Source organism: Lonchura striata, chromosome 4, assembly GCF_046129695.1.
Source record: "Lonchura striata isolate bLonStr1 chromosome 4, bLonStr1.mat, whole genome shotgun sequence".
NCBI classification, from domain to species: domain Eukaryota; kingdom Metazoa; phylum Chordata; class Aves; order Passeriformes; family Estrildidae; genus Lonchura; species Lonchura striata.
The window spans coordinates 62191281-62218765 of record NC_134606.1 but is presented as its reverse complement, the minus strand read 5'-3'; the positions used below and the strand labels follow the sequence as shown (position 1 = coordinate 62218765).

At 39.4% G+C, this 27485-nt stretch overlaps 1 protein-coding gene across 3 annotated transcripts in view; it reads left to right on the top strand.

Annotated features, from left to right (window-relative positions):
• ZNF827 (zinc finger protein 827) overlaps positions 1-27485 on the top strand; it is a 100324-nt gene that overhangs the window by 42569 nt on the left and 30270 nt on the right. For all 3 annotated transcript variants that reach the window (XR_004148241.2, XM_031504685.2, XM_031504686.2), the window contains 4 exons: positions 7970-8203; positions 20115-20363; positions 21045-21102; positions 25600-25703. Coding sequence is in view for 2 of the 3 variants with exons in the window: in XM_031504685.2 (XP_031360545.2) it covers positions 7970-8203; positions 20115-20363; positions 21045-21102; positions 25600-25703 (645 nt within the window). In the remaining variant the exon portion in view is untranslated. The remainder of the gene's footprint in view (positions 1-7969; positions 8204-20114; positions 20364-21044; positions 21103-25599; positions 25704-27485) is intronic.

The window sequence follows — 27485 nt, the reverse complement described above, 5'->3', positions numbered from 1 at the left end:
GACCTTTTCAAGACCACTTCATGCCCAATTCTGTGCCATTGCTTGCCAGAAAGATCTTTAGTTATGTGTTTTATGAAATAAGGCATAACACAAATCACCAAATGTAAATCTAAAACTTAGACCAAATCTTGATTTTGTTTCCTAGATTCAATTCTCTAGGTCCTAGTTTAAGGTAGGAGAGGATATTAAATTAACAAGAAATTTAAGAGGGTTCTCAGAAACTTTATTCAGATTTTTTTGCAAAGATAATTAGCAGACTCAACACATAAAGAGAAGACTATTTAAGCATGGCCATGTTTTTACCTTCAAATCTTGCTCCTCTGATTTTAGTATGTCTGCTTGTACACTTTAAATTTTTACAGTATTTTGCTGAAGCAGTGCTTTGTCAGAATGTTTTCCTCCCCCAGTCCATTAATTCCATGTTGAAACTTTATAACAGCATTCATATCTTAACTTAAAGAGTATTTGATTTTCCTGTTTCAAAGGTTTCAGTGGCAGACATAATACAACACATTTCTTTAAATACTGGTGTCCTTCCACCCACTTTTCAGGCTTGAGGTTTTTTTTTTTTCTTCAATAAAAATTTCTTTCACAATGATCCAAACTACAATGGCCAGTGTACCCTAGTGATGTTATTACTGTGCCTACGTTATGTGCTGCAGTAACTTTTAACATTCGGAAATAAATGAATCCCAACACAATGAATGGGATTCTTGCACTATTGCTCTCCATGGGATTCTGTGTGGAAACAGTAATTGGTACACATCCTTCATTGCTGGCCTCTCTCCCCCACCTCTCTGGGTTTAAACAAGTGCATTGCTCCAGCAAGCAGGTCTCTTCATCTTGTGGAGTGGTATCAAGTGTGCCCTGCCTCTGCTGTTCTTTTAATGTTCCCCAAGTTACTTGCATGGAAAACCTTAAAAAAAAGACAGGAGGAAGAAGCAAAAATGCTGAGGGTTTGGGGCTGGCCATCTTAAACCAATTAGAAACTGCTTTCTCTCACTTTGTCCTATCTGCTGTCACTGTCATGTGAGGAGTCAAGTCTTTATTTTGGGAAATAAAGCCACCGTGGGACTTTTGTGACTGTCCAAAATATTTGGGCTTTTCATTTCTGTTTTGTTAGCTGATTCCATTAATGGAATAATGAGAGAGTAAATCATCAGACAGCTACATACAGTATATTAGTAGAAAAGCTAATTAATCACTTAGATTATTTGTTCTGTTTGGCTCTTAAAAATTGCTGCATTCCTTAAAGGTAACACAAGTAATTTGAAATGTTTTATAATTTGCCATTGACTGCGCTGAACTGGCTAGCTTGAACTCTTCAAACAGCTATTTTTAATAAAATAAAAGCATATCCAATTTAATTGCCATAATTGATGTATTTGAGTAGCAAGTTCCAGAGAAAAGACCAGGCTGTCTATATTTGGGATTCATAGTTTATGTCAGAATATGTAAGTGCACAGGACTGGCAATTATTGAGCCATGTCCTTAATTTTAAGAAACTGTGAATTCCATAATGCTGCTGTCAGTGCAAATACCCCTGATGTCATCAAGTTCTCTCTTTGAAGTCTCTCCAGATTCATTTTCCTAGTTTCCATACAGACCTTTAGTTTGAAGTAAAATTCTGATATGCAATATCACATCTACTTAAAACTTGGGCAAATAAAATCTTGTTCTAATCTTTGCTACTGATATATCATCACCGTTATAATCTCTTTTCAGCAATTTCTAGTCTTGCATCCACAGTTTCCCTGCATCCTAAAAATCACACTGTTGTGTTTTGCATCTTGAAAGAGTATGCAGAATTTAGCAAGATAAAGCAGTATAGTATCTGTTCTAATTCAGCAATTTAAAATGCAGAATAACAAACACCTTTTTTTTTTTTTTTGTGTACTCAGTCCAATACAACATAAAAGAAGCCAGCAATATAATTCTGGACCATGTCTGTGCTTACAATTTAGTTTTAATGTCTACACAAACTCTTACATTAGTAGTGTAGGACTGGACTAGGCTAATGGCTTCTTTGTTTCCCTGAATACACCATTACTCTGGGCAGAAGTCCGAGTTCATGAGCCTTTCTCTCTCATCTATCCAAAATGGGATTTGAAAACACTGTTAGTTTAATCATCTCTGATTGTTTGTTTTGTTTTTTGTTTTGTTAAACAAATATGAAGGCCAGTCTGGTGATATTTCTCTCCCCTGTTTTTGCTCCTTTGTAGCGAGAAGACATTCCAATATTGCAAGTAATTCTTTCTTATCAGCAATAAATTCCTTCTTGCTCCTTTCACTGCTCCCTCTCTTTTCTCCAGTATCCTCACAATCTTACCTGTTCTGTTGCTGTTTTGGTTTTTGCCTGGAAAGGAGGAAATGGTCTTAGCAGATGCTGCAGCCTTGTTTAGCCTGTGGGACTCTGGCTGCATAGGAGACATCTTGGGGTGTCAGGAGGGATGTGTGCTTCTGCACCTGTCTTAGCAATTTGCCTGATTCCTTCCTTCCACTTGGACTAGAACATGGGGAGATTTTGAAGGCATAGTAACAGGACTGGTCATTCTCCTTTGCTATGTCTCATTGTGTTTGACTCCAGCTTTCTAAACACAGAGCAGCTCTAAAGATCAGTTTACTTAGCTGGCCTTTCTTAACCTATGCTTGCAGTTTTTAATGTACTTAGGCAATATGGTTTGGAAGACCTACTATTTTAAGTGATGTCCTGAAGCCCAAGGGTGTCAAGTCATGGCATCATTGTATTTGTGATTGTCTATTCTGCCATTGCACTGCTTTGATAAAAAGAAATGTAATGCTGAGCACCCTTGAGTCAGGAGCAGCTTTTTCATTGGTAATGCCCATTCTGTCCCTTATAGTCCTATAGGTTAGTTAGGGCAGAGTAGAGAGCTTTAAAATTCAGGTGTAATTGACTGAGAATTCCTAGAAGGGTTAGGTAGTGCATGAAGTGCTCTGGGACATATTAATACTCCAGGGTAAAGGCACTAAAAGGAAATGATAGACCAGCTAGAATATCCTGCCAGAAGAACAGTATTTCTCCTTTTGGGCTACTTACAGTGTATACAGCCTCTGTGTTTAAAATAATTTATCAGCCCAATTGGATTTTAGTCTGGAGGTTCTCCAACAGGTTCCAATACCATAGATTTTTCTCACAAAGCAATTAGCTGACTGGGGGCTGCTTCTGCAGCGTTTGTGCCTCTTTCCTAGTTCTTGAATGTCATAAAATACAAGCCATGTTCACCATGCAGAATGCCAATTCCTACCTGGACATTTCAACTGCTAGAAAAAAAACAGTAGATGACCCAAGTCACACCGTTTATTGACCACAGCTGCCTTCAGGGTGATGTGATGCCCACGGTCATGGGACTGTGTCCCCCAAATACGGCAGAACTGATCTGTCAAAGGCCCTTGGTTCATTTTAACCTCCGCAGCTCAGAGCTTCATCACAGCTCCTTTCAACCCAGACTCTATGGATGCTGTTTCTCATGGCCTTTTTTGTGGCAGAATTTTTGTTGTGGATTCTGTTTTTTCCTTCATGTTTTTCCCTCAGACAGATGGAGCAGTGACCAGCTTCTTGCTAATTATGACTTGTAACATTGAGCTTGGCTTGGAAGTAATCAGCCCATTTTTCCTCATTCAGTTATAAACATTTTGAGCATTTAGAAATCCTCTTAAGTGGACTGATGGAGTTAGCAGCTTCTACTGAGTGTTGCAGATTAGTGGCAGATGCCCAAAGCTTTTCTTGTGGCATTTGGCAGTTTCAGGAAAGCGTTATAACTTTCATCATCTACTTTTGCCAAATGGCTCAAATGGTTCCAGTTGCCAGGAAGATAAAAATCAGCAGTCTGGAAGTTTCTTTGATCTGTGTTTTTTCTGGATATGGAATGGAACAAATGGAGCATTATCCACCGTGCTTGAGAGATTCCTGCCTGTTGGTTTCATTTGCTATGTGGGTTTGTTTTGTTTCCTCATTGTATATTTCAAAATTAAATTGCTGGGGTTTTTTTATTCAGTCTGCAGACAACACATCCTTCATTCTGTTCTCACTGCTGTTCAGAATGAATGTCAATTAAATACAAATTAGGATATGTGTGTGTATCTATTTTTGTATGTAGATAGAAGATACTTTTCCTTCTGGGGAGTAATAATTCTGTCATTAATAATATTCAACATATTCTTTTTAATTTTGGTCTAGTTCTAATTTTTTCTAAAGATTCCTCACTCATGGGATTTTTAAAAACTGGCCATGGCAAACTTTTATTTCCCTTATTTGTAATGTTTTTTTCTTACATCTGTTTATTGTTTTCCCTTAAATGACTAGTGGATGCATCACACTTGCTATTCCCCATGTGTTAGCAATTTTGTCCATAGTTGTGGATCCAAGATGGGACAGGGACAAGAGTGGTGGGGACTTTTGTTGTTTAGGAGTCTTTTTTGTATTGTGGGGCTTTTCCCCCCTCTGAATTTAATGCACGGATCTGATAAATGAGACAGCTTGCCCTTTTTTATTTGCCCTTGTGTTTTGAGCTTAATTTACATTAGAATCTGCTTTTATGTATTTCAAGAAAGAGTAAAAGTCATATTAATAGTAGCAATTGGCTTGAAACTGACCCAGTAGTTGTCTGGTTTTATTTTTTTTTTGCTGAGGGAAGAAAAATGAGACTAATAACTCTTCTAATTTTGTGATTAATCTAGAATTTAAATGGTTTTTAGAAAACATCATCAGTTCAAGGAATGTGCTGTCAGTTAATTAAAGAAATAAGACTCTACTTCTTTCCTAATTTCTTCATTCCCTCTTCTGTCCAAAACAAAGCAGGTAGAGGCAGAAGCAGTGACAAGGGTAAGAACAGTCTGGGTTTCTTTTCCTTCATGTAATACTGCCTAAGGCACACCTTCAGGGCTTCCACTTTGTTGGGGCACCCTGACTTTGTTTTATTTTTCTCATTGGTGAAGTATAATAAACACACAGAGGACACATATCTCATGAAGAGATAATTTAGATGATGTCTGATGTTGTGCTGGTAGATTTGTTATCAACGTGGTTTTGTTTACCATTGTTACCCTGGATGATGGCTCAGAAGAGTGAGGAGGCAGTGGCTCCTGGCAGCACGTGCTGTCACTGCAGGAGGGACATGTGGGGTAGGGACAGAAAGGAAAAGGTGTACAAAGGAAAAGAGGGAAACTTGATTCATTCTGGATCTATCACCTCATGGGGTCAATCAGGCTGGAAAAGACCTCTGAGATCATTGAGTCCAATCCATGACCAAACACCCCCTTGTCAACCAGGCCACAGTGCTGAGTGTAACATCCAGTCTTTCCCTAAACACCTCCAGGGACAGTGATTCCACCACCTCCCTGGGCAGCCCATTCCAATGTCTGATCACTCTTTCTGGAAGAAATTCTTCCTGACATCCAACTTAAACTTCCCTTGGTGGATCTTGGGTCTCCTCTGACCTATTAGAACTTGTCTTCATCTTAGTAGGGTTTGAGGTTACCCTGGGATGAAGAGCACAGAGGCTACACCTGCCCTGGGACTGGGTCAAATTGGCTGCTAACTTTTGCCTTGGTGATAAGAGGATTAAAATAAAAATGCTAATTTCTTCCAAAATCATTCCTTTTGATCCTTTTTCTTGTGGTAAGATAATGCAATAAGTGTCTGCCACTGCATACCATTGCACCTAACTCTTGTAATAAGTACCTTGCGTTAGTCTGTGATATTCTATGAATTCTGTTGCATTCTGTTTGTTTATGGATGTTTTTGCCATGGCATATGGTTGCAAACTTACACTGATCTATGCAAGTCTAATATCACCTCTATTTTAAATGGTGGAAGAGTGTAGGCTCACCCAGCCTGTAGTGCTTGCTCTACCTGGCTCATTTTCTGCCCTGGTTCATGGTAGAGACAAGGCTAGGTCCACAGGTTAATGGTTGTTCTCAGTGGGTCATCTTTTCCTCTTCACTCAGACTCATGCTTCCTTTATTTTCTGGGACAAATTTGAATTAATACCTTTTTGAAATGAATAAATTCAAAAGACCTTTTCTTTTCCCCAGTGTTCTCTGAAACTCATGCAGACTGCTCTCTCTCAGTTGCACTCAGATCCTGGTGGAGGTATTTTTCATACCAGCATAGCAGCTGGAGTGGAATGTTTTAAAAGCAAAGGACAGCAGAAGGTAATTCAGCAGAGAAGGTTTGGGTCTCTTTGTTTTTGTGACCATTCATCACCCCAGGTCAAACCCCAGAATAGACTGTGGCCAGGATAAAGAAGACGGATGGAATTTTTTTGTTAGTATCTTAGTAAAGTTAACAGTGACTTGAGAACTCTAACTTGTATTTTTATGGTTTAAAGCATGTTTTAATGTTTCATAGTTCTGCTTTTGCTCTTCTTTAAAAAAAAGTAAAAAATGCAAAAGCAATTCCTAGTGCTGCTAAATGTGCCTATAGGTCATGTTAAAAATTCCAGATATAAGGTAAGGTAATTTTTGAAGTGACTAGAACTAATATGTATGTGCACGTTGCTTTTGTAATGGCTTGCCAAGCAACAAGGAGGAAAATCAAATAACTCTGAAATATAGATTGAAAAGATGTGTTGTTTATCGAGTAATGCAGTAGCTTTAAAAATCATTGGCACACCCCCAAAGACAAACATGAAAAATTTGACCTGTGTGGAAATGAACAAAGGCTCCAAGTTGCAAATGTAAGTGTCTGATTCTGATAGAGATGGCAATTGTACCTCATATTTTGGAGTTCAGGTCTCTGGTAGGATGAAGGAATTCAAGTTCTTTAGAGGTTTTGGGAGAGTTGCTGAGAAGGAGTGTGTCTGAGGTAATAAGTCAAAAAAAGTGAGGAGACTGAGAGTAGGTAAGAAGCTGAATTGGAGGAGAGAGTAGACCAAGGGTTTAAGCAGGTAAATGTTGCCAGATTTTGTCAGGCACAGTGCTCTGTCTTCTGTGTTTGTGGAGACAGAAGTGTAGAGATGTGGGAAAAATGTAAACTTGCCAAAGTTAAAGGCACTCAACAAGTCATCTGCTATGTGTTACTGGGAATTTAGAATGATATTTTGGCCAAGAAAAGGTTGTGAAGAGACAGGGAAAGAAGTATCTCTTCATGGTTAAATTAAAAAAATATTAGAATATTTACTTGAAAAATAGTGCAAATTCATTAGCTTTCTGCTTGTCATGCTTCTGCCCATGAATTTATGTTGGCTGGGCTTGGAAGTATTGTTTAGGAGCTGTTCTGGTGTTATCCTTTTAACCAAACACCGTGCAGAGGTTCTGCTGCTGTCAAGGGGTATCGGAAAGACCCTTCAAGAGCAGCATTGCTCAGTGTGTAGATCTTCAGCAGCTTCCCAAAGTCTCCTTACCCTCCTCTGAGGCTGTACAGCTGCTAAGGAGGAGTATTTGAAAGGCATATTTTAAACTTTCTTTCTTTTTACGTATATAGAACTTGGAACAGTGCAGAGCTGTCTTCTGATAATCCCTTAGGTCTCTACTTAATACAGCAACTTTTAGGATTGAAGAATTTGCTATCTTTTCTCTTTTACTCCCCTCTTAGGTTTTCTTTCTTCCTCCTTCATATCTTGACTCTCTTTCATTAATTAAAACCTTAGTATGTTATACCCATGGGCTTTGCCAAATTTGCTTTTATGTGAAATGATGTTTTAAACTTCCACCAAGCCAGTAGAAAACCTACAAACCAATGACTAGGGAAGAGCTTTCAGGAGGAGTAGGGGGATACCAGTGAGAGAATGTTCTCCTGAGCTTCAGCACATGCAGTTGCTGTGTTTCAAAACTGCTCCTTTGTAGAAAAGGTGCAGAAGTTTGTCCCTTGAAGCATGTTTGAGCACAATTTGATGTGTCTGCTGCCTGTACCTGCTCTAGCATTTCTCAGGTTATGGTTTCTTCCTCTTACTAGCTGTTCTAGGATTATGTATTACACTAAGTCTCACTTCTTTCCTTCTCTTAACAGCTGCAAATCAAAAAGAGCCCTTGACTCCTAATTTTAAACTGAAAGAGGAGCCTAAGGATGAAGAAGCTGGAAGTTCAGCCGTGTCTCAGCCCAGCTATGTGTTCAGCCAAGAGCCTGAAGCCTCAGCTCCAAATGTCCCTGAAGAGAAACTCAAGCCACAAGAAGCACAGACAAATGTGATGAGGCAGGATGTGTCAGTCAAGGCAGCATCTGAGCTACTCATGAAACTCTCAGGTAGATATTTCATTTCATAATATTGAATTTTTTTTTTTATTTTTTTTTTTTTATATGTTGGCAGGGTTACCTTGCAAGAAGGTAGGTTCAGCTTTACCAGCAAGCCAAGGAGCAATTGAAAAGGCCTGTCTATGAAGTGTCACGTACATGAAACATCTGTTTGGTCTGTAGCCACACTATCTATTTATCTCTACTCTGATTTTCAAATTAATGACTATGGAATAAGTCAAAAGGATGATGCCTGATAGCTTTTAGGTGCTATAATTTCTTAAATGTACAAAACCATGTTAATATTAATTTATTCACAGGTGTCTCTTCATTAACATTGTAAGAACATTTTTGTACTTTACTGTACCTGACATATCTTTATAAAATATGACTTCTAAAGCTTTTATTTTTTCTGACAATATATTGTACTTAAAATTACAATATATACTGTTAAAAAAATGTGTAAACTGAGCCAGCTTTCTGCATTTAGCAAGACCACTTGAACTTGCTTACATTGCCTCAGTGATAGATTCTTCTGCCAGACAAGTAGACAGTGTACACACATAGGCAAGGTTAAAGCTGGAGTGAGTCAATTAAAATGTATGTTCTGCTGATTATGATTCGTCTACGTTTCAGAATCAAGGTTTAAGAGAAAGTAAAAAGGTTGAATTCTTCCCACTGGGATCAAGTTAAGTGAATGATGAAATGGCTTTGAACGTCTAACAGACCAATTTTTAGGACCAGGACATGAAAGTTGGTCTGGCAGGCTGGGTTTTGTGCATCTGCACCTGAACTGGATCTGATCGATTTTATGTCTTCTCCAAAACTGGAAAGACTTACTTTTTTAATTGTGCCAAAGTCATGCAACAAGTGCTGGTGGGAATGCTTACAGGTTTAGTAACTTCTGACATCCCTGTCAAACCTAAGTGAAACTGTAGGACACTGTCAGCTGTGAATTTGAACTCAAACTTCTATCTGAAAGACTTGAGCTGACTGGGATCTCCCCCATAAAACATGCAATTAATTCACTCCTGTTCATGCCTCCACATTTTAATTTGCAGAAGAATTTGAAGAAAGCCTTCCATGTTAGTGGTGCACAGTGTTTCCCAAGTACAAAGGCTGACCAGAGCACCAGTTTCCAGATTTTTTCTCAGACTCCCAAATACAAAACACTTGGTTATTGGTGTAATTCACAGTTGCTGCTGGTAACTGGTTTGAGTGAGGTGTTTTGGTAACAAAACTTTGCAGCCTAATGAATGCTAAGTTGTGACTATTTTTCTTGGTGCATATAAATTTACATAACTATATTTATGAACAAAGAGCTCTGTAATTTAATGTTTTGTGGAGTACTTCAGAGACATGAGGGTTCTGGATTGTCAGTCTGGAGTTCAGCACTGGCAGGCTGTGTTTAAATAGTTCTATTGCTGCCTATTATGTTAGAATATTTGTGTCTTAAAATACCTGTTTATATGAGAGAAATCCAGTTTGTATTAAACCTTGGTCAAGTCTTCAGCTTGTGTTGGGATCTCCCAGGCTTTAAAGGCTGTAGTAAGAAATACACCAGTGTGACACTTCTCTTACAAGCTCTTAGGGACTGAGCAGTTTTTGCTGACAGTGGTCTTTTTGGCTAATCCATAGTTAGGATGTGAAGAGTGATTTGGATTTACAGAGTCAGTGTTGCTGCCATCAGTATTCCCGCATCAGCCATGGGGTGGGGTTACACCCAGCTTTTCACAAGTTTTCAACTTGCACTCCCCTGAATTACCACCTAAGGCAGAAACTAGAGAGGAAAACACTGAGATACAGTTTAATGTAGGACAACTACAAGAGGAAAATCTTAAAATGATTAGCCTCTTTAGTGGTTTATTTGGGTTTCTTTGAATCTTTACCTTATCTGGTAGAATACTCGCATATCAATGTTGGCTTCACAGCCTACTGTAAGTAATTTTGCAGCGTGGTTTTGGTGGCTTAAAAATTAAGTCACTTCATAGAATCATAGAAGGTGCTGCTTTAAGTTTTAGCTTTCATATTTTCCAGATTCTGTACTGCATTAACTCTGAACTTCATATGAGGTGTTATCAAGTTCTCCTCAGAGTTTAGTTAGGCAAAACAATCCTTTTCCAGCCCTAGAACCAAGGACACCATTGCAGCTTCAGGCCCAAAAAGTGTAAACACAACAGATTGAGGAGAGCAATCTGGGAGGGTGGGACTTCATAACCTGAAGCTATAATTGGACATTTAACCCTGAGATGTAAATGTAAATTTATAAAAGTGTGAAAACTCATGACCCATCATCATCTTGGGTGTAGCCTCATCCAGGCTCTTGTACTGCCCACGGTGTATGCTTTGAAGGCCTTTTTAACAAACACCTACTTTGTTCCTTTAACAAGGTTTAGTATCTGTTCTAGGTAGCCTCTCAAGGCATCAGGGGATGTTAAAGATGACAGAATAATTTAGACTGGAAAAGACCACCAAGGTCATTCACTCCAGCCTCTGACTGATCGTCACCTTGTCCTGGGCCACAGCACTGAGTGCCACATCCAGTCTTTTCTTGAACACTTCCAGGGATGGTGGCTTCACCACCTCCCTGGGTAGCCTGTTCCAATGCTTGGCAAACTTTTCTGTGAAACAATTCCTGATGTCAAGCCTGAACCTCCCCTGGTGCAACTTGAGGCCATTTCCTCTTGTCCTGTTTATGGTTGCTTGGGAGAAGAGACTTCCCCAGCTACAACCTCCTTTCAGGGAGCTGTAGAGAACAATCATCTGGTTCCAACCCCCCTGCCATGGGCAGGAACATCTTCCACGAGAAGATACTGCTCAGAGCCTCATCCAATGTGGCCTTGAACACTTCTAGGGATGAGGCATCCACACTTTTTCCTAAGCCACCTCTTGAAATTAAAAGGAAAACAAGAACAAGCTTCCTCCTTTGTCATGGTACTGGAAAGAAAAAAAAAATAGAACGAGTCTGTCTTGATGTTTTATTCTCTGTGGGAATTCCTCAGTCAAGTGCCCTTGTTAGATCTGATATTTTATAATTGGGTTTAAATCAAGCCCTTACAGATTCTCTCTATGCTAGGTAAGGACCGAATGGATTGTGTTCTTGCTTTGTTCTTTTCACTTTCTTCTGCATTATACTAATCACCAAAAACTGTATCACATACAAATTCAGGAGGGAATTTCCAACATAGCAGTGTTGATCTTCCTGCATTCATGACATACATGCTGCTGTTATCCTCTAAGCAAGAATACTACTGATTGTTGCAGCTTCATCGGTGGGAGCCACTCAGGATTTTGGCATAGATCTTGCTGTTTCCTTCTATATGAAAGATAAACCGGTTTATATTTTTCACTGGGAAATCTTTTTTCCCAAACAGAGGTGCTGTGTTGTCAGTTCTTAGCTGTGTAGGGTAGTGGAAAGCACTTCTACCCCAGAGCGTGATTTGGTCTAGTGCATATTGTAAGGTAGGTTTACTCCAAATCCCAGCCCATTGTCAGCCTCCATTTGTCAGCTACTCAGAAATTACTCTAGACCTAGGAAAAGTTAGAAGAAAAAATGTATTTTCTTGTAGTAGAACATTAACAGAACATTTGTTAGCTGCTATTGTAGAAGCAGGTGGAAAGAGACAAGAGAAAATCACACACAGCTGTTATGTGTAGTAGATATAATTCGCGCCATTTCTAATATTGTATATGTGATATTGAATATTTGTTAGAGTATACACGTTTATATTAGGATTCCTCCCACCCTCGCAGGCGAGACCAGGTGTATATTGGAAACTGATTTACAAGTAAGAAGGTACAGCTCCCCAGGAGATGGGCCATGCCTGGAGAGATACGGGAACCCCAGGTGCTGATCATCGTGTGAATGACCCGAGATGGATGTCATGGAAATCCTCAGGCAGATACATGTGAATACAGCGTTCCCGAATTCCCGTAAATTTCATCAAGGGATTCAACAAACTCCAAACACTGAATTGTTCTCCCTCATCACCAAAAAAAAGAAAATCTTATTAACATATAAACTCTGAATAGAAGAAAAGACTGATTGCTGAAATCTTGGCCTCAGGCAGAATTTTTCCTATAAAAACCACTTGTGCCAAGATAGAGGTATGTAGGCATGGAGGAAAACCTCTGCTGAGGCTGACTCCTTGTTGCACACCCAGGGCCGCCCCGGGCTCAGCTCTGTTCTTTCCTTGTGGCTGGCTAGATAGAATTTGATTGCAAAATAAATATTTTATTTTTTCATATTAATTTGGCTAGACAAATTTTCATTTATAACAGCCATTTTAATTCTACAAGACAAGACTCTCTCCTTCAAGCTGAAGGGCTCTTTGGACACTTGCTTCTAGCAACATGACTAGAGTTTGGGATCAAGCCCTTTTCTCACACATTACTTTGGAATTTGACTTTTTACACCAGTTCTTTCTCTCCCATGTTCCTTGGGATTCAGGTGTCCTATCTCATGGTTCCTAGACTTGATACCTACTCACACCTCTTCCAAAGGATTATCCAGGCTCAGAGGGCTCAGGTCTCTTGGGCGTGTCTGGGCAGAACCCACTTCCACCCAAACGGCCAGGACAAAACTTTCTAACAATCAAACTGCTATTTCAGAATAAATCAAATGCCCATTTGAAAGAAACAGTGTTTGGGAGTTAACAGGTAGAGTTTGAGCAGATTTTCAACCTCCATTCTACAGAAGAAAATAAAACTACCACTGTGGTATATATGAGTGCACAAAGGTGAGCTGGGAATTCTGTCCATTGCTGAGTCTTGACTGAGACTAGGTCCAGTGGTTAGCAAATAGATTTGAAGAGATAGTGGAGTGGGGCAAATTGCTCTCATCTCTGTTTGGAAGGGTGCCATCCCTGAAAGATTTTAAATTCCCATAAAATATTGTAGAAAATCAGTTAGAAGAAATGGGAGTAATGTGTTTCAAATACACCTGTTTTTTACATTTTTACCAGTTCTCTTTCATGGAAAAGCTAATTTATTGCTCAAAATGTTTAATTAAGTGGTGCCCTCAATGATTCCTGGTCAGCTTTATACACTCAGTCTTGTAAATTGAAAGGTGCGTTTCAGAGGAGACTGAAATTAAAAATAAATATTTGCATTTACATGCTAATGTTAGAGATGAAAAACTCATTTTCTGCTGAAATTGTCATGCTGCTGATATGTTTGGGGCATGTATTAGCTTTCAGAAGCATATAATGTTTTGTCTTCTTGTCTAAAAATGAGTGTATAGGTGGAAGAGTATAAAATCTATCCCAGGTGCTAGCACTTTTTAAGTAATGTTTTACCCAGGGACATTAGCATGTCCTTGCCTTCCTTAGAAATGTTTTCTGAATCACATTTACCTTTATTTCACATGTATCTTATTTTTGAAATATGTTCATTTTGCATGTAACTCAGGTTGTTTTCTTCCTTTCTTTTTTCTGTGGGTCAGTTTCCCATGTATTGTACATCTCCTGGTCAGCCCAAGCAGGTGCATCACATTTGTACTCTTTGGTTCCTTTGGATTTTTTGTTCTTCAATCCTCAGTGATTTCTTGTAATACACCAGTACCACCAAAGTGTCTTAATTTTGGTTATCAATACATGCAGTTAGTGCAGACTTACTTCATGACCTCAGCACACAAAGTGAGGTCCTACCTACAACTGAGTCCAAAAGCATTCCTGATCAACTCCATTTATTACCAGCTAATTATATGATAGTTCCTCTTTTGGAACAACTGGTTATTACAGGGGAGAAGTGTGATGGAGGTTTTGGCATTTTTTTGATTAAGCCTTTACCCACTTAAAAGTGTTTATGGCAATTTTGTATTTCATGCCTTGTTGTTATTTTTTTTGACACTGTATCATACATTTAATTGAAATCACATGGATTAGAACAACTATTTCAAAATAATGAAATAAGGAGAAAAGAATGATAGTACAATTCTAGCATAAAGTAAAGGTCAGAACTAATCTTACTGCATATTTATTTTCCACAACATTGTGGACTGCTCTGGGAAGTGCCCATGTGAAGTTAGGCTGCTGTCTCTGGAGATCCCTGCTGCTGGTACCTTGTGAGAGTCCCTGCACCTGGATTGATTGCAGGAGAGTGGTCAAGGCTTTCATCCCTGCTTCGAAAGGGATATTGGGCAGAGAAGGGAAAGTACAGGGAAATCTTTTGTTCTTTGGGGCTTCTGTAGGAGCCCAGAACGTAAATGGGGAAGTGTATTATCCAAAATAAGACTTTTTCTTTGTGGGAAGTAGAGTAATGGCAAACCATGGCAAGTCACATTCCCAGATTAAACCCTGCCACTAGCCAAGTGGGTTTTGTTGGGGCTTTTTCTGGTTTTGGTTTTTTATTTTAACCAGGTTCTTCAAGTAGGGTCTTGCAGGTAAGCACCATGTTCCTACCATTTAAATGGAAGGGGCAGCTGATGTCTGTCACAACTCTAATTAGTCTATGGCTTTAATTTGTTCCATTTTTTTCCCCTTGGATCACATTTCTGTGAAGCAGCTTGTAGCTGCAAAATTCTGTAACATGGGAGTTCAAATGTTCCACTTTAATAAATGAGCCACTTCATGATATTTTTTTAATGCAGGATCCTGTTACATTGATTCATTGACATAGTCTTATATAAAACAGCAGTTTGAAAAAAATACTAGCAAAATAAAGCATCAAGCACAGTGCCCTAGGGAACGTCAGATGTTCCTTGTTGTGTCTCTGTAGCAAAACCTTCAGGGCTTGCCAACTGTTCCCTACCTCTGAGGTTTTATTTAAGCTGTTTTAGGGCATGTTTATTTCTAGCAAATCAGAACAATTAGCATAACAAAATGCCTGATTCTCCATGCTGAAAGCTTTTGAAGTTGGTACAAGTTGACCCACTATTTACCCCTGTCTGCTTCATTGTGGAGACTGGTACATCAGTCCAATTTATGAGACATATGGGAAAGGCTTTCTTCTCTAGATTGATTCATAAAGTTGATTTGTAAAGCTGATGGGCATTTCAGCAAATATGAGCAACTTCAAATTTTAGTAGTGAAGTTTTAGTGTGAAGTTTAGGGTGAAGTTTTAAGTAAAATGGTGGGAAGAAATAGGAATGATTTAACAAGTATTCATTTGCTTTTGGCAATGCAAAGTTATTGGACAGCTGTTGTGTCAGCCAAAGCAATATTTACTGCATGACTTGTGTTTTTTTATGAAATCTATCCCTTTTCTTGACTTAAATCTATCCCTTTTCTTGACTTCTATCTCAATAGGAAAAGCAGTGTGCTGCATTAGGAAGGGTACGTTCAGTGTCCCCTCCAGAGCATGTGAGTGCTGCATGGAATCACAGAATGGTCTGGGACAGAAGGGACCTTTAAAGGTCATCCAGTCCAACCCCTCAGCAATGAGCAGGGACATCTTCATCAAGATCAGGTTCCTCAGAGCCCTATCCTACCTGACCTTGAACGTTTCCAGGGATGGACCATTTACCACCTCTCTGGACGACCTGTTCCCATGTTTCAACACTCATATTGTAAAAAATTCTTCCCTTATATATAGTCTGAATCTACCTTCTTTTGGGTTAAAACCACTGTCTCTTATTATATTACAACAGGCTAAACAGCCTGTCCTCACCTCTCTCACAAGGCTGCTGTAAGGTCTCCCTGGAGCCTTCCCCTCTCCAGGCTGAGCAACCACAGCTCTCTCAGCCTGTCTCCACAGGGAAAGTGTTCCAGCCTTCTGATCAGGTCCATCAGATCATGGCTTCCATGTGCTGCAAGGCACTGGGGGAGCTGAGCCTGTTCAGCTTGGCACAGGGGAACAAAAGGCCAATCTAATTGCAGCCTGCACCTACTTGAAGGAAACTTAGAAAAGCAGTGGAGTTAAACTGTTCTCCCTCCTGGCAGATGGTAAAAGAAGGGGGAACAGCTGCCAGCTACAGTTTGGGAAGTTCAGAGTGGACATTAAGAAAAAATACTAATGCTGCATTAGAACAAGTCTTACCTTCCTTTTGAAAGTTCTGCAAGATGAACCTGCAGCTGGCCTAGTGCTGAAGGTTTATGAAATAATTTTGTTTAGAGGGGAACTCCAGGGTCATCTATTGCAGACCTTTGCTCAGAGATGGTCAAGCCAGGCAGGCTGCTGAGGGTTTTACCAGGTTTAGAATGTGTTCAGAGATGGAGAACCTAACCTCTCTCAGCAATGTTTGTCAGCATTTCCCCATCCTGATGGGAATTCTTTTTATTGTATTTCTAAACAGAATTCCCCATGTTCCATCTTGTCTGTTGACTCATACGATCACTGTGCATTTATGAGAGAAATCTGACTTGAGCTTCTCTGAACCTTCCCTTTATTCCTTAGAGAGCTGTTGACAGCAATAAAGTGTCCCTTTAGTGTTGTTTTCTTGAGGCTGAACAAACCCAGTTCTCACAGCTGATCTCCTCTTCTGTCTTGCAGCAGTACTCTGACAACCTCAGTTGCCTTCCAGTGAACATGCTCTGGGGATGTCAGTGGCTGTCCTGTACTGGGGAGCCCCAGATAGGGCACAATACCCTAAATGCAGCCTCATAAGTGCAGAATAGAGGATAAGAATCCCTTCCTCTGTTTGATGGCTGCAGATCTGATAATGGGGCCCATAATAGGGTTGGCCTTGGGTGCCACAAGGGCAGTTTGCTGACTTGTGCTCAATTGGACCTGGATTGTGATAGTCCCAACTTCCAGAGAGTTTGAATAATGTCTTTCTAGAACTTGCCAGCCTCTGTTCTAGACTGTAGAATGTGCTGTCTGAGACTAAATTCTGGAAGTACTGCTGCATGTTATAGAGGTGACACTGTCAGGCCTTCAGGGATAAATGTTGTACCCTGAGATGTTAGGGCTTTTAGGCTTTACTCAGCACAAGAATTGTTCAACATTTCTGCTGGTTTAGGTTTGGAGGGGCTTTTCAGCAAGTATCACTACTTTGTGATTCCTTGCATCTGGAATGCCTGAGAACCTGAAAACTGTGGAAGAAATTGCTTCCTCTTGGAATGAGCCTGTCCAGCACTCTATTTTTCATATCTGATGTGGAAAATTGTCTAGGATGACATTCATTAAGGCTTTTGTAGATAAGATGATTAAAAGTCACACTGCTCTGATGGCCTTCTTTACAGCCATCTCTGTGCCTTGATAAAGTACATCTATGTATAAAATAGTTTCCTGTTATTTTGTTAAGGTGTTTCTGTATCACAAAGTTAATAGCAGAAAAAGACATATTGGGTGATTTAGTTCATCTTTTGCCCTATGAAGTGTCTCAGCACTGCTGTGCTGTTATTATGAGCCTCACCCAGGTTAGTTTTGAATGAATAGCAGACTGTGTTTTGGAGATCATGGTCTTGGATACATCTGAGCTATTTGAGTCTCTTTAGCCCATAGAGTTTGCTGTACTATTATAGAAATCTGACCTGAAGAAAAAAACCTGACTCTCATATACTAACTTCATATTCTGATGCATTACAGATTATTTAACCAGCTCACCTACTAGGTCTCTTATAAAAGTCAAAGACAAAATGATAGAGTTATTTAAAGCAGGAGACTTTTTTGTGTACCTATACTTGACTTGAAAAACTTTAGCTGTGCTATAACCATGTGAGATACCTATGTAAAGAAATAAGGGCTATCACCTTACTCCACAATGAACAGCACAGAAGGAAAAATAATTCGCAAGAAGCTGGAGTTTGACTGCCTATATGGTGAGACAGGTATGGGCATAACCTTAATTATAGTGTTTTGCCAGCACAAGACCTAGCACAACAGGGTTTTATGCCTATGATTGCTGCTTGTGGGACAGACTGACTGTGTTTCCCTTTCATTATCTCTTGTAAAGTTATCAGAAGCCCTCCTTCAGTCTTCTCTTTGTGTGTTTGCTTTGGGGATTTAGAGTAGGACAGAATTCACATTTGGCAGGGACATTCTGTCAGATCAAAAGGGTGCAGCTGGAAAGATAAAGGTCAGAGGAAATGATCAAATATGTAGATGTAGTTAGGGCAATTGCAGTGCTCGCTGATGGCGAGGGAGAGAACGTCACTGGTATTGCTTGACTCTTGCCTTAGTTGGGGTCCTATCAGTTTGTCTGATACAAAAGCATTTGCAGGACAGGGAACTAAACTGTGTGGAGCAGGAACAGAAATAGAAAGAATATTTTAAAAGCAGAGAGAGCGGCAAAGGTCAGCTTGACTCTACACCTAAATTTGGCAGCTGGATGCAGAGCCCAGTCCGTCAGACATCTGAAGAACTCATTTGTTTGTGGAGTTACCTGAGCTTTTGATTGACACTGTTTGACACTGTTACCTGATGCATTCCTTTGCTGCTCTGTGTTCACTTTCAATGCACAGCATGGTATTTTTACACTTTTTAACACAGATGCAAGGTTCTGTGGTTTTATAATAAGAAAATAATGGAAGCTTTAAACAAAATTTTAAAAAGAGAAAAATCTTCTTAACAGGGCAAAAAAAAGGCATTATGATATTTTGACCTAGTCTTCAGCTGAGAATTCACTATAAAAAATTCTGAAGTCTGAGATGTATCTGTGGATAGTAGAGGGTAAAGATTTTTATCAATGTTTAGATGTGTCTTTTAAAGGTCAAGAAATGTCATAAAAAAAGATTGAAAGCACTTCATGTAAATTGTTCCTGGAACATATCCAAGTGGCATTTATCTCCTGGCTTCAATTTTTTTTTTTTTTTTTTTCTTTAAGAGCTGTAGGAAGTAAGGCTACTCTTTCTCTACTCCAGGAATGTGGAGAGAGGCAAAAACCAAGGTAATGAAAGAGGACTTGGTGATAACATATTTGTTTAATTTTAGGTAGAATGCTTATGCCTTCATGATAAAGGGATTCTGTCCATCTTTTGATGAAGGGGACAACATGACACCAACCAGCTGAGGAAGTTGAAAGCATTTTTGGGGATAACCAAACCATGTTTTGATGCCTCTGAGATCCATTGTAATATTGGGTAATTGAAAATGAAAGGCCTGAATCTTTCACACTTGGAATAAAATCTGTAAAGCTGACACACTCACACATGAGTTAGAAAGGATGGGAAAACCAGAGCAAACAAATTTTGTTGGAATGATTCGTTACCTGGATGTTCCTTGTGGTATTTAACTCTGGTCATGCATGTATTTACATTCTTGGTTCTCCAGACATATTGCCTTTTTTATGTTGTCTCTGGGATTTCTAGAACTTGGCTTCTAGACTATGGTTTTGTTTGCTATAGACCTGGGACACTGGAGAGGAAGGCAAGGAGGGGATGATATGGACTTAAGAAAACTGTTCATTAAAGTTAATGGACCTTGTAATGCATGAGGGAATATCTGTCAGCCTTGAGAAAAGCATGAACCTCAGAATATTCCTCTCATCTAGAAAGCTTGTGCAGGTGTAATGAACAGGTTCTTCACATGGTTGCCTGGAATTTTCCATAAAAGAGAAAGACAGGAGAAGATGAGGTTTCTTCCTCTGCCCCTATCCCCATACTGGTACTTCTGACTGTCAGTGCTGGTACTTCTGCTGAAACAGAGTAATTTGGAGTTTGTAAGAGGCCTTCAGTGGCCACTTCAGGAGAGCTGGGGTGGAGCTGCAACTTCATTTAATAAATAGAAACAAAGCTAGTGTCATCATACACACAGTATTCATAGAAAGTGATGTAACTCTCATATTTGCAAACATGCAACTGTTTTCTGCTTTCTAGTTTGAAAAATTATTTTCAAGAGCTTGCTTCTATTTATAACAGCCAGAAGAATACTGAGGCTGTCAGCTGCTTGCTTTCCTTCCCATTTGCAGGGATGCGGTACACAAATTATAACTTGGTAATTGTGATTTCTGCTTTGAGCACTCTGAAAAATTACTGCCTAATTAAATAATTATGGCAGTTGTTTATTCTTTTTTATTTATTATTTTTTTAATACATATTTACAGCTGAGAGTTTCAAGGAAATCCAGATGGTAAAGATAAAGGAAGAACCGATGGAAGTTGACATCCACGACTCGCAGGCTTCGGTGTCACCCAGCCAAGCCGGCCACAGCGTTGGCTACAGCACTTTATTGGGGCGGGACAGCAGCGAGCACATCCAGAAGGCACCCGAGGGCCGTGTGCTCCCAGAGAGAAATCTCTTCAGCCAGGACATATCAGTGAAGATGGCATCTGAGCTGCTCTTCCAGCTATCAGGTAAATCCAGTGCAAACTGCTCAATAGCTGAAGTTAAAGAGCAAAACCAGATATTTTTTTTGTGTAACCCCAAAGTTCTATGAAACTGTGAGATCACCAGAGCTGAAAACTAATACTCACACTTGAAACACAGAGGCCTTGCCAAATGTCCACCATAGCCTGCATATACTTTTAAAGCACTGTGGCAGCCAGGTCTCGCAGTATTTCAACCGAGTTGGAAAAGCCAGAGTTCAGCTCCTGTATTTTTGAAAGCTAATTAAATAATTTGTGACAACTGCTTTGATCCCTGTAGAGGGGAATCTGCAGATGGCAGTAGCTGGTCTAAGTGGCCAGTGGCTGCAGGATGCAGCTCTCCTGGGGCTGCATTGCCCACTTCCCTTGGCAAAGAAGGTGAATATCATCTGTCACCCAAAGGCAGTGGGACCAGCAGTGGGTTCAATGAACACTTGTATTGCACACTCTGCATGGAGCTCTAACGCTGACATGTGGAGCTGAAAAAACTTGTTGGGTATTAATTTAAATAAAGTCATGCCCATTCTCTAATAATGCTGGAAACCATTCACCCTAAATTACCCTGGGTTATGCTATTACTTGAAAGCATTAAAATAATTCTCTGAATAAAATTTGATAGAGAATATGTGGCATATACTAATCACAAAACTCATGTGTGTTCCTTTGCAGAAAAGGTGAGCAAAGAGCACAACCACAATAAAGATAACACGATCAGAACTACAGCCAGGTAAGTACAGCTGTGGTTACCTGCAAAACTGCACTTTTAATAGCACTAAATAGCATTGCCTCCTTTTGCCTTGTGAACTCAAACCTGTCTTCTTCTTGCAAAAATGACCTGATAGTACAAATGTAAGATATTTCCATGAGTAATGGAACCCATATCTGAAAAGCTACAACTATAGATCTGATTGCTTAGGGTTCATAAGTCAAAAAGGCCCAAAAGGCTTTTGTCTGTTCTCTGATCAAGCAGTCAAACATCATTTTAAGGATTATTTTTTCTATTTTTTTCACTAAAAATTGAAGCTTAAAAGAAACTGCATAGTACATGCAGTGCTTGAGGGAATACCAGACTGACCAACTGGGTTTTAAGACATGGACCAATGTAAGAAGAGGTGATTTTGATTGTTTTCTGTCTAACTAGATTTCTTTAGAAAATGTTCAATTTAGTATTTCTGTCATCTTAATACATTCTAGAGATGAGTTTTTTAAAGTCAGACTGTAAGACAGTGCTAACAAAATGTGTTAAAGATTACAGTTATATTATTATAATAATTTAAATTAAGTAGGAGTTAAAAACATGATCCTATTGCGGCCTGTGCTGTTAAACAAATGTGCACTTTACAGTACTATGGCTGCGAACAAGCCCACAAGGTGTTTATATATCCATGGGCAGCAAGGTGTCCCTATGGGAGGATATAAAGCTCTTATACAGTAAGTGGTATCTGGAATTGGTAAAGACTTAGGAGCCCTTGGTAGGGTAGGAGGAGTAGTCAGGAATTGGCAAGGATATATTTATTTCTTACCTTAAAGTTCCCTAAGTGTTGTGGATGGGTTGCAGGCTGAGAACACTGAAGTGATGAAGAGTTCATTCAAAGATAGAGTAAGAGCTTCTTGCCTCTGCAACCCCTTTACAAAAGTTCTCAATGCTAACTTATAACAACTTTGCCCAGACAGAATGGAAAAGCATTTCAATTGCAAAGAAAAGGTCTCTGAAACACATTGTACTTAAATTTCTAGGCCTATCCAATTCATTCATGGTAGCTGCAATAAATAACTTGTTTTTAATAAACTGACCAGCTCAGAAAATGTACATTAGGGACTTCTTGATGTTACAAGTTGGAAGATAATTCAATTGAGCTTTTGGCTTCTGGTTACAGTGAATGTTTCCCATATTTGCTAGCGTGGGAATTTGTCAGATATGCAGCCTGCACAGCCTTTCTGTGCTACTTAAAAAGCATAAGCCTGAGACACAAACAGAGAGAAATGCACATATTGTCCAACTACTCATTAACCATACAGGGTGTGCTGCAGGGATGGGCTGACAAATAGTTGAAAATAGATTTCAGTGTCTCATGATGTTACCAGCAGGACTGGTGTGAGAATCCAGAGCTACTTTTGGATCTATCAAAGATAATCCCAATTGGAAAGGTTGAGGACGGTTCAATGATAACTTGCCCTTCTTTTGGCTGCCAACTTTTAAGAGGATAGCACAGTTGGCTGTTGTCAAACTTGTGTTGAGCTTTACTGAGACGTCCTTACAGTGGCTACTACTCATCAGGGCATGAAATGCTAAGTGCCTGGTTCAGTTTCTCTGGGTGCTTTTCTTATCTTGCCTATTTATCAGCAGAAGAAGACATGAATGAGAAGAGCGTCTTAAGAGGGGAAGTGAGTCAATCTACTAAATCCTGTGAGTTCAAACAGATTGACTTGAAAAACCTTGCCAAAAAAAAACCCAACCAGTCCACCCCAAACCACGCAAACAGCTGGAAGTCTTTACTGGTGAGGGTATGACGCCTTCTCAAAAATAGAATGTGATGGAGTAGCTAGTGGAGGATAGAGGCACTTGGACTGCATTAAGAAAACATGTGGTGTTGCAGTTTGGCTCACCAACCCACATCTGGAGTAATGACAAAAAGGCATTTGAATCACAATTGCTGTGTGAAATGTGCTGACAGCTGCAGAGAGCCAAGGTCAGTGTTGTCCACCTGTGAGTAGCTGGGAAGCACAAAGATTTAGTGTCACTGGTGAGGCTTAAGTCAACAAACCCCAGCAAGATGGGTACACAAGCACTTTTTGCTGTCTTATTCCTTATTAACATTTCTAACTGTCCCCTATCTGTTGCTGTTCCTCCTGTGAGTATTGCTGGACTTTGCCAGCATATACTTCCATGTGACTTTGCTTAAGCAGCCAGAACTGGCAAGGATTCCTCCCAGTTCAGTGGCTGAGTGAGATGGTAGAGCCTGCCATCTGTGATGAGAAGACAGAAAGTGGAGAAGCGAGTGATCTGGAAGTGAGTATGCCAGCATAAGATGCCAAGATAAGTTTCTTTCATCTGGAGAACTGTTTAGCCATGAAACTGGAAAAGTGCAGCCAGAGGAAAAATAAAAAATATCCTAAAGCTTAGCCTTCATCAGAAAGGATTTTGCACAGTGATTGAGGACAATGTGTAATTTCTTGTTATGATGCAGAAGCGCCTCCCTCCACATTTTGCACTGGGAATCAGAGGACAGACCTGCTGAAATAGAAATAGTAATAGGGCCTCCTCTGAAGAGACTGCTGCCATTCTAGAGAGGAAGGCAGAAAAGAGGTATGCAAGGATGGTTCTGTAATTCACCAGAGGCCAATGAAGGAGAGGGAAATCCTTGGGATATGACATGATGAGGCGTTCAGCAGCACCTGCTCATGACCTATGGCCTAACCTGAAATAGATAAGCCCTGCACCATCTATTTTGCTTAGAGCCAGCAGTGAGCAGTATCCCAGTGACTGAATCTAAGACCCAAGCAGGAAGGCCAACATGAAAACCTGAGAAGATTACAAGATTTTGAAGAGTTACGAAAGTAATAAAGCATATTTATTGCTGTTTTTCTTTCAAATCATTATTAAACCAGTGAGAGGAATGTTGCAATAAATCATGGCGTATTTTTATACTGTGTCAGTCTGTTTTGTATTATGTCACCCCTGAGTGGGAGTGTGAGTCTTGGAAGAAGTTAAGTTTTGCACATGTGTGTTGGAGCTGTTTTGGTTTATCCTGTTCACTTGTTTTCTGGAGTATCCTGCATTGTTCAGCTATTGGCATTCACCAAACTGTTCAGGTTTGGGGCAACTTCACACCTTCCCCTCCAGCACAGCCTAATGCTGACTGCTTATGGTTGTGTTCAAACTTCTGTAGAAATACCAAAATATCCCATTAACTGTCAAATATGGAACAGCACAAAATGAATAGTGTCCAAAAATCTTAATAAGGAAGTAAAACAACATGGTTGCCAAAAGTGTTTCACAGTCAAGTCAACTAATTACCAGTAAGTTTCCCTGAGGCAGAAGAGATGTGACTAAGAATGCAAGTGACTTGGTGGGGACACCTTGTTCACTCTCTGCAGAAAAACTGCATGAGGGAAAGCACAAGCAAGTGATGCCTTTTGGACAGAAACTTTGGGTATCTGGACTGGTCAGGTCAGCTTGGGTGCAGTTGGCACATGCTTTGAGTCTGGACTAACCACTGTGCAACACCTGGTGAGGCCTCGTAGTAGGTCCTTTATCCTGAAATGATTCTTGGATTTTATTCCTGGGTAAGAAAAGGCTGCAGAAAAGGTTTGGCCTCCTGTTCTGTGCCTTTAAAACACCCACTGTATACCAGCCTGTTAAGGATTCTCAGTCTGGGAGAGATCAGATTTAAAGTGATTCTTACTTTGCTTAGAAGAAATTTATATTTTGCACGCAGGTAGAATACATCCCCTTAGAAAGCATTTTTCCAAGAAGACTGTAGTTTTCAATTTTGAATTTTTTAGGTACCTATTGCTGATGTCTTTCTGTACTGCAAACAAGGTATTCTTATTTCTGTTATGATCTTTAATTGAGCAGAAAGCAAATACTTTGCTGGAGATGCCATTTCACTATTGAAATTAACTTTCTTCTGCCTGTTAATTAAAAGTTAAAATATTCTTTTTGGAATCATGTAGCTGGTATTTTTTGTACTCTTTGGGATACACACATTCAGTTTATTAATTGTTTCCTGCTTTAAAAATCAAATTCAGGGAGGCATGGAATTCATGGAAGGCCATGTCAGGATAGAACTATGCAGCATCTTAACCTAGTATTTGGAAAGTTCTAGTTTAAAGATGACTACTTATGCTTCAGATTATTAAGTAATAATAATTTTTACCTTTCCTGATTGCCCTCTCTAGATATGACAATGGAATGTAAATTTTTGAAGTGTTAATTTTAATGATCCATATTGTGTTGTGATATAGCAAATGTGAGTTGTTGAAATGTAGCTAAAAGCCTTTTGTGAGGTCCTCACTTTTCACTCCAAAATGCAATTTTACCAAAGCATGCTGCTTCACGGTCTGCCTATTTTTCAGCATGAATTCTGTAAGTGAAACTGTTTCTTTAATAAGATGGTATTTCTTGCAATATTAAGATGTTGAGGTCAAAATTAATATTTACTTCTTCTTCTGTTAACTGCTGTTTTCTTTTAAAAAAGGCATCTTGTTTTTTTTCCTATAGCCCTTTCTTTTCTGAAGACACATTTAGACAATCACCATTCACTTCCAACTCAAAAGATCTCCTGCCCAGCGAAACTACTATTCATGGAAGGACGTCTGTACCAGGTCAGATACCTTTTTCTTCCATTACTCCCAGTTAACATATTTTAAAATTTTTCTTACTATAAACTCCACCAGCTGACCAATGCTCTTAAAATATGGTTTGCTTTGTCAAAAGACAGTTATTTCTCCATTATAATAAGTGCTTATTATTTAGAAGAAAAAGAGAAAAGTTAAATATTGCTGGAGCATTTGTGTTAATAGTCTTTAGGCTGCTGTTTCTATGAATTGTACAATAGTCTATAGCAGATTAAATGTAGCAATATCAAGAAAGGTGAGGAATTTTTTTTGTGTTTGTGTGTCTGCCACTGTACTGATGCTGAATTCCTGTCTGCTGTTCTCCTGTTCCTGGACATCTCCATCTCTGGAGTACAGATAAAATGTTTGCAGGACATGTACCAGGTGGCTGAGCTTGGCAATACAGTTTTCCTGCCTTTAGCAGTAATTTAGAACCCTTTCTGGAAGGATATGGAGTTCTTCAAATGTACTACTGGAAGGCCACAGTGTCTGTGGGTGCCTTCCCACTGATTTTCTGAACTAATTGACAGGCATTTTATGTCCAGATATAGCTTGGGTTATATTCTGCATTAAAATGGAAAATACAGGCATGTAATAATACTATTCAAGGTCACACTGAACACATGCAAAAACTTGATATGTGCCTTCACTGTTCTGCTGCAAAATAACTCGTTTGCTAGTTCACTGCTATCTGTTCTTAAATTAATAGCTCTGGGGTTCTAAAGGTCAGTAATTACACAGTCAGCTGTAGGGGGGGGTTATTCACCTTTTCTTAGCAATCAATAAACTTTTGGGCACGTTACTGCTAATTTTCAGCTATAGACTGTCATTTAATTTACAACTTAACAGACCCTTCATTTTTTTTTAATGCTTGAATAGTCATTTGACAGCTTGCAAAGTGGCAGATGAGGGTAAGAGCTAGATGCTGTCTAAGGGTAAATATGCATATCAAGAAGAAAAAAAAAATTGTAGGATAAGGACAAGGGTCTCCAGACTGTGCACAGACACACTTCTGCAAGGAGGCAGTGGATTCTGTACCTCTGGGTGAGGAGAACCAAATCAGGTGTGGTGTTCTAAGTATTAAAATGTAAACCAGGTTAGCACTTTCAATCCTGGCTATTGACCTTGGCATAACATGGAATATTCATTCATATGCCCAGATGAAAGATGAGAATTCACAGACTCCTCAGGCAGGGCTCAATACCTCAGAGGACATGGCCTCTAGCAGCAAGACTCTTACATCATACCAAGATAAATGCATAAGAATTTTAATTTTCTCTAAGACTTTACTTTCAGTGAGGCCACTAAAAATACAGGTGGGTTTTGGTGACATGTTTGATCTTCTGCTTAAAAGATGTAAAGTATCTTGTTGGTTAGATCATCCTGGAGTGTTAGAAAGGCTTCTGAGGAACTGGGTTTTCATATGTTTGTGCTGCTCCATAATCTGTTTTGTGACCGTGATAGGTCTGTGTATTATAATACATACTGCTCTGTGGTTATGAGAGTCTGATATATAATAGTAGCAAGTATACTGAAAATCTTAAAATGCCATTTCTGCTACATTTTAATTTTTGGAATGACTCTTATCATTCCAAATATGTTGTTTTTTTCTCAGCTTCACAACAAATTCTTGGGCTTGAAATGCAACTTCACAGTAGCACCAAGAATGTGATTTAAATTTGTAATCAATTACAAATATTTTATTCATGTAAAAGAACAGCAGAATACCCACAGGTAAATTTCCTATTAGTTTCAGCCTTGCAAGAAGAA